The sequence below is a fragment of the Propithecus coquereli genome, unplaced genomic scaffold, assembly GCF_000956105.1.
Source record: "Propithecus coquereli isolate 6110/MARCELLA unplaced genomic scaffold, Pcoq_1.0 Scaffold14, whole genome shotgun sequence".
NCBI lineage: Eukaryota > Metazoa > Chordata > Mammalia > Primates > Indriidae > Propithecus > Propithecus coquereli.
Genome location: NW_012138302.1, coordinates 6,303,256 through 6,319,152, shown reverse-complemented (window position 1 = coordinate 6,319,152; position 15,897 = coordinate 6,303,256). Strand labels below are relative to the sequence as shown.

General features: G+C 34.0%; 1 protein-coding gene across 1 annotated transcript in view; it reads right to left on the bottom strand.

Moving 5' to 3' along the window:
- Positions 1–15,897, bottom strand: part of DOCK7 (dedicator of cytokinesis 7) — a 229,483-nt gene that overhangs the window by 27,308 nt on the left and 186,278 nt on the right. Inside the window, exons 33-37 of the mRNA XM_012639329.1 lie at positions 8,566–8,724; positions 7,833–7,933; positions 6,713–6,905; positions 5,138–5,281; positions 2,306–2,437 (exon numbers count right to left, since the gene is read on the bottom strand). Of these exons, the coding sequence (XP_012494783.1) occupies positions 2,306–2,437; positions 5,138–5,281; positions 6,713–6,905; positions 7,833–7,933; positions 8,566–8,724 (729 nt within the window). The remainder of the gene's footprint in view (positions 1–2,305; positions 2,438–5,137; positions 5,282–6,712; positions 6,906–7,832; positions 7,934–8,565; positions 8,725–15,897) is intronic.

The window sequence follows — 15,897 nt, the reverse complement described above, 5'->3', positions numbered from 1 at the left end:
AGTCTTATTAAACATTAATGCATCAAACACTGTCAGAATACGAGGTCAAATTAAATTTCAAGTTCTCTCAATCTCTTTATCCTTCCCTCCGCCCCAATTTAAATGGCAAAAGTGAATTTCTTTCCTCAGTAGTACTTATGGTCAAGGTGAAGAGACCCAAGATCAAATTAACAGTGTCTCATCAGTTCTAAGATGTGCATTTTTTGCTCACATTTTAATATTTCTGTAGTTGGTATTCGTCTTTCAACTGACAGGATGTCCTGGTTTAATACACAGGCTTTTTTCACTTTCTTAAATGCGTATAAAATAATAGTATGTTTTATAACTGATGGCGTCTTACATCAGATGAAATAAAGTATTTTCTATTTATACCTCTGAGCAATAACACATAAATCGACCTCTGTAAAATGAGGTGAAACAATACGGTTAAAAAAAGAAGTCTGTGTGTAAATGTTGATGAAAGAAATGCTTTAAGGAATAAAAACAAACTAAAGTGATGACGAGGTGGCTCATTTACCAAAGAATCTCATTAGTGTAACATACGGATTTCCATGCACTGCCTACAACCTCTTAATAATAAATTTCTTAAAATAACTTACAGTATTTTAACAAAATTTCTTTGGTTAATGAATTCAATTGATAGCAGATAGCAACAGAATGCCCACAGCTAGCACATGTGGGCAAAGCATTGGCATAAGAAATCTGATCAAATCAATCTATTAGTGTCTTTAACTAACTAAAACATTACCTACCTCCCAGCCAGTACTCTGTATAATAAAAAGTAAAAAAGGGCAAGTCATAAAAAAACTGTTTAAAAAGAACAAGAAAAGGCCAAAGGAAGTTCAGTAGTGTAAGGCATCACATACCATAATTTCTTCCCCATGAATAGAAGACAAAAGGATATTTTAAACAGCATATTCTTTCACTTAAGACCTATAATAATTTTAAAAATTGCTTGTTCAAAACCCAGCAGCTAAAATTTTGCCTTTTAAAAACTTTAATAAGTGAAAGTACAAATTTTGGGGAAAGACAGACAGCTGCTTGTTCCATTTATGTGTTTAGATTAGGTCTCTACAGTAAGCTACACTTCACTGAAGTATCCAGGATAAACTGGAGTACAAATTGCAATTTTGCTCAAATACAACTAACATCAATAGATGAAAGTTTCTTGGAAACGCTAGCTCTAGATGTTCCAGATCTGACATGCACAATTTACAATTTATAGCTCCAGAAGCTGTGATAAGATTTCTTTGATAGTATATACACAACAGATTATAAAAAGACCCACCTGTTATGATCATGAAACCTAATCAATCTTTTGCAGCTTCAACATTTTAGTAGATGACATCAAAATCCTGACTCAACAGAATAGTAGGCCCATTTTAAGACTGTTAACAATTTTTCAGATTATATCAATTCATCTAGAACAGTTTAGCCCATGGCAAGAAAGAGGTCAAGCTGATAGACAATAAAGTAGGACTAGTACTGCATATTAAAGTGGATAATCAACACTCCACCTCCTTCTTAGACAATGGCAGCCACAGACAATAGCAGGGTAGCACCGGAAAGGGAACAGAAAAGTGAAGGAGGCTCAATAGGATATTTCAGAGTATTTCAATGGAGCCAAGGGTTTAGTTTCAAGGAAATCAATTGCTAGTAGTCTAATTCACTTTAAACCAAGTTTAATTAGATTTTAATTTTGGTGATAATATGTGGATTCCATAACGAACTATAAAGATCAAGTATTGAAATCATACTATTTTAATTAAATATATGACAACCATTTTACTTATTTTCACTAAATATTATTTTCATATTGGAAATATATCAAAGGATGATGGAATGTAAACATCTAGGAAAAACAAAGTTCAGCTGCAGTCATTAAAAATATTAATTTATTAAAGTTTCACATCATTTAGTAAAACAACTTTTTTTTTTTAGTAAAAAAAACTTCTTGGCAGTAAAGGAATAGATATCAATTTTAAAAATCAGATTCATAATTATAACCTACATGTGAAACAGAAAATAAAACACGATTTTAAAAATCTGCTAACTAGTAACAATTCGAAAAAAATGAAGAAAAAAGCTATGACGAAAGTTTATGATGATCATCATTTACTTCAGGCGGATTCATTTTTTGTTATTAAACCTTGCTTTGGCCATGAACCATCATTTTGACTACTCATTTGTAACTTGAGTAAAATGGTCATTTCATGGATCTAGTTTGACATCACTACAAAACAACGTTAATGCTTTTAGACATGTTTTCTCTGTTTATACTGAAGCTAGAAATTGGAATCATTACCTGATGAACAATTTTGCTGAATGCTTCTTGAAGTTTACCATGAATTGTGGACAGTTTCTTTGCATCCCGATTAGCTTCATGAATAGGAATGAGTACTTTGTAAACCTCATTAACTGCTTCATACATGCCAGCCTATAAGAATAATGTTTATAAAATATTGCTTTCTTTTACATCAGTAAGAAAGTACAATAATTACAATGTATGAATTTATAATATTTCTATTAAGACAATACCCCTGAAGCTTTTCCAATAGGACATAAAAATAAACAATACTAATTTTTACTGTACTAAGGCTTAATAAAAATTTTATACAATGTATCATCTCTGGATAAATTGATATGTAGGTAGGTATGTCTGTGTGTATATTAATAAAATAAAAGCATATTTATATTTCTATATAATTTGAATTGGACATTCTGCCTCTACTGAATAATTACTTCACTGAGGAAAATGTGTATGTGTGTACTAACTTATGCAAATAAACTTTTGCAGAAACTAATTCTGAGCAGAGGAATAAAAGAGATTCCATATTATACTGGTCACAGATACCCAATTCTCTTATAATTAGAGAACCTGTGGCCTCCTGGGAAACTAAAATCCTTTATTTTTCCAAAATATTAAGTCAGCACAGGCAATCTCCTATGGAAAAAAATCACTGATCTTTAACAGAACATGAGAAGGTTCTGAGCCACCAGATTTTCTGCCACTGGGGGCTAGTTGGGCAGTGGTTGGCCAATGGTTGTTAGGGTTATAATCAGAGAGAGGGGACAAGATGTGTTTGTACTGCTTGTCCATCTCTTATCCTTAAGTGAGAGAAGAGAGAAATGTTTTCCAAAAGCCATTGAGTTTTCTTGCTTCACAGATCAGCTGAACATTTTTCCCAAGGAAAACATATGTAGTCCTTACATTTCCTAGTCAGTTCACAGGAGTATATTTAAGCAATAAATGTAGCTATAATAGTGAGATATGTTTAGTGTAACTAAAATGCCTCAGTAATTATTTTAATTAGAATCAAACAGATTATTTGAAAAAGAATCAAATTCAGTTATATACAACTGCAAAAGATCTTCTGTAATATAGGCCACTGTCCCCCAACCTAAATGCACTAATGTGAATTATTAAAATTACACACATAGAGTTATGTTAATTAAAATATTCCATCAAGAGCCAAAACCCTTTTCCTCCTGCTAGTTCACAATGGTCTAGGGGAGGAATTGGGATGATCAAGGTCCCCAGAGGCAAGACATTTTAAAGAGGACCAACACCTAATATTTTAAGTCTGAAAAAAAATACTCTTTTTTTTTTTTTTAAGGCTGGTCAAGTGAAGCAGTGGGAATGGAGAATGAAAAAATATTAAGAGTCTCAATCATTATGTTTAAATGAGCTGGTTCTAAGTTCCAATAATGATGAAGATGATGATAATGGCAAACACACTAGTACTTTCTTAGAGCCAGGCACATAAAGTGATAAGCACTTTATGTATCTTAATCCTGACAACACTCCCATGAGGCAGATATTATTATTAGATGTATTTAATTGATAAGAAAAGTGAGGCACCAATAGGTTAGGTAATTTGTGCCTGAAATAATACAACTAGTAAGTAGCAGAGCCAGGATTTGAATTTTGTTTTTTTTTCTTTTTTAAAACAGGGTCTCGCTGTCACCCAGGCTGGAGTACAGTGGCATCATCATAGTTCACTGCAACCTCAAACTCCTGGGCTCAAGTAATCCTCCTGCCTCAGCCTCCCCAGTAGCTGGGACTACTTGCCACCACGCCTGGCTAATTTTTCTGTTTTTTGTAAAGACGGGGGTCTAGCTCTTGCTCAGGCTGATCTCTAACTCCTGGCCTCACGTGATCCTCCCACCTCGGTCTCCCAAAGTACCAGGATTACAGGTGTGAGCCACTGTGCCTCACCCTGAATCTATCTCTTAACCAATATCCTGCAAAATAGGGGTAAGGCCTGCTGAAGAAATAACCAATTAATTCCCAACAGTAATACAATGGGGAAGTAGGGCAGCATTGCATATTACCTCAAGTTTCTCTCTTACCCTTACGTGAACCTCAGTGTCTCCTAAACCTTGGTGCTGGGAAACTAAACACACAGCAGAAAAATCAGAGAAAGCAGATGACCCTAACAACATGGTTCAAGCAGGGATTCAGCTATTTTCTCTTCCTCCAATAAACATCCCATCTGGGTTCTACCTGACGGCTTCAATTCTTCATATACAGATGGGAGGAAACAAGGATTGGGGTTATATAGCATGGTACAGTAGTAAGGCAAGGGATTCAGAACGTAGTTTATAAAGCTCCTGAAAAGTAAGTCCCAGGCCTCCAATACCTACCTAATAAGGATCACTATGTGACCAACAGGATGAGTAGCCATAACTTTCCTGGACACCAGGGCAATGTCCAACATACTAGAAAGAAGATTCTCCCTTTAATCTAATAGACAAGCTCTATTTACAGAGCCATGTTAGTCTATCCAAGAACTTAAATCACTGGAGACTTTGTTTATTTTGTTCTGTTTTTAAATTTAAAACTTTCAGAAAATGTGTAGTGGTAAAAGTTTTGTGAACCAAAAAATATCTGCTGCAGATTACATGCTAGTTCATAAACAAGCAAATGAAAAACACTTAGGGAAGTGACAGATTATTAAGATTAAAAGGATGATGAATCTTGAAAGAAAATCTGTTCCTAGATAGTTTCTAAGGGACTTAGAAGAAACTATGTTAAAAGTAAAGTAGGATCATAAGGCAGACAGAATAAATATACATGTCGCTGATAATTCAGAGGTATGAAACTGTGGGAAAAGAATGAACAAGAGTCATCTACCATAGAGAAAGAAGCAGCTGCTTGTTCCAGCAATCCCACAAGTCCTGACTCAGTAAAGTACTTTCCAGAGCAGATACCTTCTTCATCTGGAGATACCACGTCATCTGAGACTGCAGATTCTTCTAAAACATTAGATGAAATATTCTAGGGGGAGAAAATAGTGAAAAGGTTTGTAAAATGAATTAATTTCCTAGTATGAAAAATGTATAAGAAGAAATAATTGAAGATGAAATGTAACTATCAGCTTAGGTTAAAAAAAGAAGAGTTGATATAATGGTAAAAGATAAATCTCCAAAAACTTTCTATATTTTAAAGATGGTAATAAAATGGAAACACAATTGCTAGATAACCTTTCTCTTAATAAAAAATTGTGAGAAAGAAAATTAAGAAAAATCATGGGCTATAGAAAATAGTGATATGACATAAGATATCTAAGGTGAAATGGTCTCTTAGCTTATCTAATATACATTCAGTTAATGAAAAAACTCAGGTATAATAAAAGCCCTCTTATCCAATGAGATTTGAATTGGCCATTATTTCTAAAAAAGGAATCATAAATACGTACCTTATTTTATTATTTTAACCCAAACATTTATAGTAGATGTACACTCATTTATCAGCTTTTTTGAAGTAGGTCTAAGGCCTTTTCTTTTTGCATGGGTCTCCAGATCAGAGTTCCATATAATCTCTCGAGTAAATATGCATAATGCAACCTTCTTTTAAGATTTCCAGTTTTGGTTTCTTTAAAGTAGAGTGAAAACTTGAACTGAAAAGATTACCAAATTATCCTAAATGTTTAGCAGCTTTCTCCCCAATCCTTTATATTTGTCTGGTCCAAAATTAATTCAACAGCAATTGTTTTGGAGACCCACCTTTATTAATTCTTTGCAAAACATTCAGCTTAGTTTTCAAAGAAGCAATAATTTTCTTTCTGCATTCTTATTTCATCAGAAGACATAATATTTAATTAAATTTTGTATCCCAAACCTGACATTAACAGGTTTTGGAGAAAAGCAAAGCGTAACTGACTCTTGGTAAGGAAAGAATTCAACTCATGAGTCAGAGGTATATACCACTATTAGTGGGTAAACTCATCTGTGAGTCATGGTATTAGTATACTTTATACAAGGAATGGAGAATGTTAGTTTATCCGGTGTGTTAAGTAAAAGCCAATAAAGAGTTTCTATTGAATTCGGTTTTTTTTCTTATTTTTTCTAAAGTTCAGATCAACTCCATCCTATTGAATTCTGATTCTCAGTATTTTGACTATAATACATTTTCATAGATGCTAAAGTCTATAACTGATTACAAAGCAGTAAAGGCAAAAAGAATAAATATATAATACATAGCACTGATAATTCAAAGGTTAAGAAACTGTGGAAAGAGAATTAACAAGAAATACTTTTTAAAAATGCATTAATGACAATGACAGTGAAATGTTAATTCACCTTATGTAGCTTTGGCTTAAGTCATTAAGCTTTCCTTACAAACTGAAAGAATCTAAACACCAGTGAGAAAAAGCTAAAACTAGAACAGGACATACCTTGATATAATGTACCTCTGGCAGATTCCTACCTGAAATGTTACACATCCTACAGGAAGATATTTCCTGTCTTCCAGCATGCTCAAATATTCAGCAACAAGTGCTGCTGAGTGGACCAGACATTGCGCAGCTTCAGCATGGTTGCTTCGTTCTGAGTGTTTGCCAGCCATGTTCTGTAACCAGGTCAGTCGCAGATCTGGAGAGGTCTGGTAACCTTTGGCAATTCTAATAAGGAAAGAAATTCTCAATTAGCATATGCTTCCCAAGTTGGGAGGGAATTTAGATAGCTTGCTCAGAGTTAACTTAGACAAGTTTCTATTACTGCACAAACCTATTAAGTTTTTCAGTGGTATGAAAATGTGTATGCTTAGAGAAATAACTGTGACCTATGGGATGGAGAATATCAGTTGTGGGTTGGGGACAAAAAGAGACATACCATATTAAAATCTGGCCAGTAAGAAAACAATCAGTAAGGGAAAAAGTATGAGAGTTTATGTGTTCGTTATGGAAACATAGGGAAGTTTTATACTTAAGGAAAAGAAGAAGACATATAAAAGGTAGTTTCATCACATCATCTTTATTTCAAAGAGAATAAAATTGTTTTATTTGTACCTTTAATGAACCCCAAAACTGTGAAGAGAGAGGGTCATATGGCAAAGAAAACTTCTTAAGTTTTACTATTGTATCAATAAAGGTACAAAAGGAATCACAAATTTTTCAAAATGTTTCCCTATAAATATTATTATTTAGGCATAACTATATTGAAAATCAGGTAATTAATGTTATGGTAAAACATGCTTATACTGTATTTTCTTCTTGAAAGACTGATTCTTACACTAAAAATATGGGCCTTGGGTCTTCCTAGGAAGTCTGAGGCCCAGGACACCAAGGTGTTCAATATGTGTTATGATTATTTTTAAAAATCTTCTTGTTTTTGATAATCAATAAATATACTTGCATAGTTCTTAAGAGAAGTGACACAGAAGATCTGAAAAAGCAGCCTGGAAAAAGTGCATTTTGACTCTTCAATCTACCATTAGAGAAATCATTAAATAATTTTTGTATGTTTATTTTTTTCAGCTAATGTTTTCCATGTTTTACTAAGCCCTTGTATAAAGTATAAGTGAATCAAACAAATCAAACAAATGCTACCTGTACATTAGATCAATCAACATTTCAGGATCTTCCTGGTGTTCCTTCATTTTAACAGTATCAGAAAGGATCATATGGAGATTGAAAACCAGATCTTGTACCTGCAGCAGAGAATTATATGAAAAACATTCTTGAATTGTTATTCATTTGCAATCGCTAAATCAATTTGGGAGATATTTCAGATAAACATCTGAAGATTTCAAAACAAATCATATAATACTGATATAGCTCTACAGAGTGTATATATGCTGGAGTAATATAAATTCCTCAGCAGACTATGTTTTTACAGTTCTTTCACCTGGAAACAAGTAGAATTATTAGTAGAAATAAAATATAGGGATATAGGAAATACAAGAGAACAAAAGGAGATTTCTCTCCTATGTTTCTGATTTTACTAAAAGGTAGTTGGTAGAAACTAGTTTTTAAGGCAAATTACTGTTCGATTAATAAGCGGGAATAATGTTTCATCATAAAACTTTGTCCATATTGACTAAGTCTACTGTTCTACTTGTTACAAATACATAGAATTAAACACCAAAGATATTAACTATTCCAAAAAAGAAGGATAGCTTAATAAAACAAAAAGATTCAGTCCTATCTATGGCAATGATATGTAGATTGAAAGATAAATAAAGGATCCTCCAGCAAAAACCAACATTTGATTTAACAATCTGGAAAGTGCCTATTTAGTAAGCCTATTTCAATTAATGATCTAGAAAGCAGCATTTCTGACCTGATCAGGAAATGTTGTTTCCCTCAATTCCAGATCTTCTTCAGCATATGTCAATATAGTCTTTAGAGAACGTCTCAAGAATTCTTCATTAAAATTTTGAGATGTGCCCACCAAGGAGGATAGTGACATTGTTACCTGCATCTTAACTCTGGCAAAGTTCTGTAACAGAGATATTGTCAGGTCAATATTTAATACAGGAAAGCTTTAAGGAAAAACTCTGCTTTTTTTTCTTGCTAAAAGAAAAGAATACTTACTGAGAAAATACCATTCTAAGCAAAATTTTTTTCAAAAAAGTAATGAAATATACATATTGAAATCTTATTTTAGAAAGCACATAAAACTTAGAATTTTGCTGTGAATAACATGCTTCAAAAAGGATTAAAAACCCATGTGTTAGAACTGCATTAGAAATTGTCAGAGCTGGGTGTGGTGGCTCATGTCTGTAATCCCAGAGACTTGGGAGGCTTAGGCAGGACGAATGCTTGAGGCCAGGAGTTTGAGACAAACCTGGGCAACATGCTGAAACCTCATTTTTAAAAAAAAATATAATAATAAGAAGAAAAATTAGCCAGGCATGGTGGCACGCACCTATACTCAGGAGGCTGAGGCAGGAGGATCACTTGAACCCAGGAGCCGGAGGTTGAAGTGAGCTATTAATATGATCATGCCACTACACTCTACACTCCAGCCTGGGCAATAGAGTGAGACCCCGTCTCAAAAAAAAAAAAGTGCCTAGGTCTTTATATTTATCTATTATGAGGTATATGTTATTAATAATATCATTTTACAGATGAAGTTAAAGAGTTTGACTAACATTACAAAATTCTTAAATGGTAGATGTAATATTTAAACTCTAGTCTATTTCATTACATCTATACTATGATGAAAGGCATTCAACATTTATCATGTGTTTTAGAGTAACGCCTTTAAGAGTTTATAATTTACATTCTTCCTTTTAGTATAAATTAATTTCTGCTCCACCATTCCCCACTATGAAACCACTCTTAATATTTTACTTGATATCTTTGTATATTTAAAATTTATTGATTACTTTCTCCCTGAAAATATCCTGCCTCATCTTCAGTGGCACCACTTTATCCTGGTTTTCCTATTATTTATCCACTACTTTTCTGTCTTCTTTATTCCTTGGTTGCCGTTAAATATCAGTATTCCCAAAGATTCAGTCAAAAATCTTCATTTTTCACTTGACATACTCTAAAGAGCTACATCCACACCTTTGCCTTCAACTAATATATATAGATGTTTTTCTTTAGCTCATATTTCTCTCCAGAACTCCAAACAATTTTATTTTACTGAATAGCTCCAGCTGAATGTCTCATGGACATCTCAAAGTCAACATGTCTAAAATACCTTCTCTTCCTACTGATTATCTAAATAAGTGGTGCTACCATTTTTGTAGTCACTCAGGTAAAAAAATTTAGGGGTCACTCTCATTCTCCCCTCTCATTATTCATACCATAAATCCAATCCACACCATGCCCTAACCTGTTCCAATCTGTCCTTTCTTTATTCCCCATGCCACTGCTTTAGTTTATACCCTCACCATTTCTTACTTGGATTACTGTAATAACTTCCTAATCAATTTCCATGCCTTTTTCTCTTATCTACCACCCCTACCTATCTTCTACATAGTACCAGGGAAATTTTTATAAAATGCAAATTTGAACGTATCACTCCTTTCTTTAAAATACTCCAGTAACTCCCCGTAGCTTTGAGGATAAAACTCAAGCATTCAGCTCAGTAAATATGTCAAACTATATATAATAGTAGGCACTGCGAGTACAGTAATAAAGCATCTGCCTATGACAGCTTACTGGAGACCTTTTCATTTACAACTTTATCCCTTACTGCTCTCTCTTCCAGCCATACCCACCAGTAAGTGCTAACAAAGTGCTGCTGTGTTGCCTGTTTCCTTCTCTTATCTCCATGCCCTTCTAATTATACATGTCCCATTGTCTTTAGCTAAAAAGCTCTATCCATGTATCCCATCTGATTGGGTAATTCTTTAGGTCAAACATCCCTTCTTTCTGAAAATTTATCCCTGAACCATAAGCTATTTCTCTATGTACTTACCTCTACATATTCGGTACTAGATAAGTACCCTGTGCTTATCTCTCAGTATATAGTAACAACAGCAAGCACTTCCTCAGCACTTGCTAAGTGACATTTACTACTCTAAGCATTTTACTTAACTTATGAAATTCTCACAGAATGATCTGAAATAGGTTCATCCATTATTAGATGAATATTACTCGCTTGTATCCTCTCTGACTAGATGCCGGGTTGCCTAATGCCTACCACAGTACCTAGGACACTGTTCAATACATTATTGTATTGTACAATGTATAGGTATGATATTGTACCTGTTAAATACACAAACCATATATATCACTGCCAGTTTAAAATTACCTATTCTTTTTTAGAGGCACTGATACTAATTTTATATTATTTGTAGTATTATTTTTAAGAGAAGGAGTTAGATATGTTGTCCAGGCCAGATGTGAACTTCTGGGCTCAAGCAATCCTCCTGCCTCTCAGCCTCCTGAGTAGCTAGGAATACAGGCACATGCCACTGCACCCTGCTACTAATATTATAAATTGCCTTTTCTTCTCTATTATATAAAGCTTTTCTGAAATACCAGAAAAATGTATCAAGAAAATTGAGTGTGGTCAAATTTTAGAAACTTTATTTCAAAATTGAACAAGATCAATAAAGTAACTAGATCCTTCTCTTCTGGACTAAGAAAGAGGCTTCCAGTAAAAACAAGACCATGTGAGACAATAATTTCCCACTTCTCCTGAATTTTATGAAAAATAAAGGGAAATCCTAAAACAAAAAGGAAAAAAACCCATAAACTCTATCTTCACCAAAGTGAGGAGACATACACAATCCATATATTAGAAAAATGCATAAGGATTGTCAAGATAAGCTAAGATAGGAAGTAGTTTCAATATAAGGCAAGGAAGGGAAAGCAAATGGTGAGGAATCCTAGGGCACAGATTTCAGAACTAATGGAAAAAAAGAAATTCCTTTAAATAAGAAACTCAACCTTAAAGTGATAAAACTATTTGTCTCGAAAATAAAACGGGTTAAAAATCTGGTAAAACTAGACAGAAATGGGTCAACGAGAAAGTTCAGACACTTAGGCAAGATGTGTGTGAAATAGCAAAATCCCAGCAAAAACATATTCCTGAAGGAACTTCCTACAAATATCTGGGCTAAGATAATCCAACCTTTTCTACGTTGAGTAATAAAAAGGTAAGGAAGATCAGCAAAGAATAAAGAATACTTAATAGAAAAATGTCATGAAACATGAAAATTCTAATGAAAAAAAAATTTTTTTTTTTTTTGAGACAGAGTCTGGCTCTGTTGCCTGCGCTAGAGTGCCCTGTCATCAGCCTGGCTCACAGCAACCTCAAACTCCTGGGCTCCAGCAATCCTCCTGCCTCAGCCTCCTGAGTAGCTGGGACTACAGGTGCTCACCACCATGCCTGCCTAATTTTTCTATTTTTACTAGAGACAGGGTCTTACTCTTGCTCACGCTGGTCTCGAACTCCTGACCTCAAGTGATCCTACCACCTCGGCCTCCCAGAGTGCTAGGATTACAGGTGTGAGCCACAGCACCCGCCCTCAAATGAAATATTTTGACTTAACTTATAAAAATTTATGAAGACATTACCTTTAGGAAGAAAAACAAGACAGAAATACAAGAACTCAATGAAAAGGTGGCAAGAATCAGAAAGCAATAACATAAAATAGGAGATTACGTGTAAATTGACACAAGAAATTTTTTACTTTAAAAAGAAATAGAAAAACCCCAGAAATTAAGATGAAATTTTAAAAGTGTTAAAAAGGAAAAAAGAAAATGATAGGTAAAAAGTAAAGTAAAAAAGATCCAACATATATGCAATGATAACTGGTAAAGAAACCCCAAAGACTGGAAAAGACAAATATTTTATACGCAAAAAAACTTTCTGAAATAAATGAACTGAAAGTATACATCACGCACCTGAGAAAATTAACAAAAATTAGTCAATACCAACATATACCCCAGGAAAGATATTTAATTTTTAATATAAAGAAAGAATTTCATAAACAGCTGGGGAAGAAACATCATTTTTTTATCTTCAGATATTTCTACAATGACTTTTCTTTTTTTTTCTTTTTTTTTGAGACAGGGTCTTGCTCTGTTGCCCAGGCTGGAGTGCAGTGGCATGATCATAGCTCACTGAAGCCTTGAACTACTGAGCTGAAGTGATCCTTCTGCCTTCTCCTCCAGAGTAGCTGGGACTACAGGTGAACACCACCATGCCCAGCTAAGTTTTTTATTTTTTGCAGAAATGAGATCTATGTTGCCCAGGATGGTCTCAAACTCCTGGCCTCGAGCAATCCTCTCACCTCAGCCTCGCAAAATGCTGGGACTACCGGTGTGAGCCACTGCCACCAGCCTTATAACAACATTTAATGCCAGAAGATAATCATACTCAATTATCCTTCTCCCCCCTATTAAGTGCTCTTTATCTGAAAAATTTTGCTGATCTTTCTTACACTTTTTATTATTCAAAGTCTGAGGCAAAAATTTCACAACCATTTCTGCTGTCCTACGAGTATAGACTACTTTGAACAAACAAGAATTTGAGGATATCATTCCCACGAACCTTCATAAGGACAATATTTAGCTGAATAAGAGATGATTAAAGCAAAAAAACTGGTAGTAAGCAATATTTCACTTTACAACTAAGAACTAAGACTAAAATGTTACAGCTAAGAAAAAACTGGGACAGTGAGAAGGAGGATGGAAAGAAGTACTTCGATCATCGTATCTGCAATAGATATAAATCAAACAACAATATTTGAAGCTGACAAATCAAGTGAGTATACGCAGATTCAGCAATACAAATGTAATCAGTCAGAAAGATTCTTTACTGGCTACGAAATGAATTGCCAAAAAAAAAAAAAAAAAGAAAAAGAAAAAGAAGAAAGATACTTTATTGAAATATTGAGGTAGGAAGAAGAATGACAGAAGGTAAAATAGAAAAAAGAAAATCAGCAATTTTAACACTGTTCATTATAGGGAGTTAATAGATACTGTCTCAAGCAGTGTTTCTCAACATTTTTTTCATTATTGTTCCCCTAATGGATCTTTTTAAACATTTTTTTCTAATCAAACCTATGAAATTTTAATACCGGAGATGTACTGTTTATCTGTTTATGTATGCTATATATTTCTGAGTTTTATATATACATAAATATAAAGCTTATTCTTTTTATTCAAGACAAGGTTATGGATGACTAAACAAAAATTTTAAATTAAAAATGTGAAAATGATTTACATTTAACTTAACTTTGTAGCCCTGTTTTCTGGGAAACACTTAATGTAATCTTTTTGCTTAAATAAACTGTAATCCATCAAATTATACAAGCAAATTAGCAATTTATATAAATATAAAACAGTAATAGCAATATAGTCAAATTTTAAAAATCATTCGAAACTGCTATTTGTCAAGCAAAAGAAAACAATTAAAAAATTAATTTCTTAAAAATTATTTCAGCAAACTTTTAACTTTTGCTTAATATAAGAAAGTAAGTTTTAACTTAATTAGCTACTAGATATTCATTCAGATATTATTGACATTTTTTCTATTCAGCAATTGATATGATTAATGATGGCCTAAAATAACTTCTGTAGAATTAAATAATAAATTACAAATTTTAAAATTAATTCTCAAAGCCCAAGTCACAAAAGTATTGATAATCAAACATAAACACTACCCACAAGGCAGCCAATGGAAGTAACCTCTTGTCATATGACTTTGAGACAAAGTAATTGATTAGAAGTCTTCTAATATAGCTATCTATTCTCCATAGTTTTATAACCCTGACTTTGTATACATTTTTATCTTCCATGAACTTAGTGTCAGCGCTGCACATGTGATACCCAATAAGACCAATGAGGGAAATAAATACTAAGGAACGTGATGATGCTGGGTAGCATTGAGCTTTGGGGAGCCATAAACCACTGTGATAGCTAAGATTTTTTTCACTCCCCATAAGAACCAATTTTCACTCCCTTGGTGGCAGTACTGCCTCCATTGAGAATGCATGATCTAAAGAAATAGAGGACTATAGGTATTATATAATTAAAACTTTGCTAAATATGATAAATACTATACCCCCAAAATAAGGTAAACTGACCATATAGCGTAAGATGAAAACAATCAACACATTTAAAAAAAAATGTTGGGTAGGAGGGAAAGGCATAACAATATAATAATACAGAATTCCAACACATATCTAATATAATAGTAAGTATGAAAAGGTTTAATTCAAATTAGAGATTGGATCATAAAAGGAAGATTCAACTCTATGTTATATGAGAGGCACACCTAAAATAAAGGGAAAATAAAAGAACAGGCAAACGTAACTGAAGCAAGTTAAAATTAAAAAGAAATCAGAGGTCAAGATCTTAATATTAATACCATAGAAGGTGAAATTCAGCACCACCCCCCAAAGTTTTAAATCAAACCAAGATGTGTTATTTTCAATTCTAAGGAGAATAATTCATAGGAAGATCTAATAGTTATGAGTATCAATACATCAAGTAAGAGCTAAAGGAGAGGCCAGGCACAGTGGCTCACGCCTGTAATCCTAGCACTCTGGGAGGCCAAGGTGGGAGGACTGCTTGAGGTCAGGAGTTCCAGACCAGCCTGAGTAAGAGCGAGACCCCGTCTCTACTAAAAAAATGGAAAAAAAAATTAGCCGGGCAATTAAAAATAGCAACAACAAAAAATTAGCTGGGCATGGTGGTGAGTGCCTATAGTCCCAGCTGCTTCAGAGGCTGAGGCAGGAGGATCTCGTGAGCCCAAGAGTTTGAGGTTGCTGTGAGCTAGGGTGACGCCACTGTACTCACTCTAGCACTCTAGCCCCAGCAACAGAGCAAGACTCTGTCTCAAGAAAAAAAGAAAAAAAAGGGCTAAAGGAGAAATAGACAAAAATAGGTAGAGGCTTTAATTTACTTCTATCAGTCCACCAAGCAGAGCAAAAATAAGATAGATATGGAAAAATAGAATGATGTAATTAATAAGGTATATTTGTTTGGTGTATGTTTAATTCAATGTTCTGAAAATAGAAATACTCTTTTTTTAAGTGCCCGTAAAACGTTCTTAAAAACTGACTATGGGGCCGGGCGCGGTGGCTCACGCCTGTAATCCTAGCTCTCTGGGAGGCCGAGGCGGGTGAATTGTTTGAGCTCAGGAGTTCGAACCTAGCCTGAGCAAGAGCGAGACCCCATCTCTACTAAAAATAGAAAG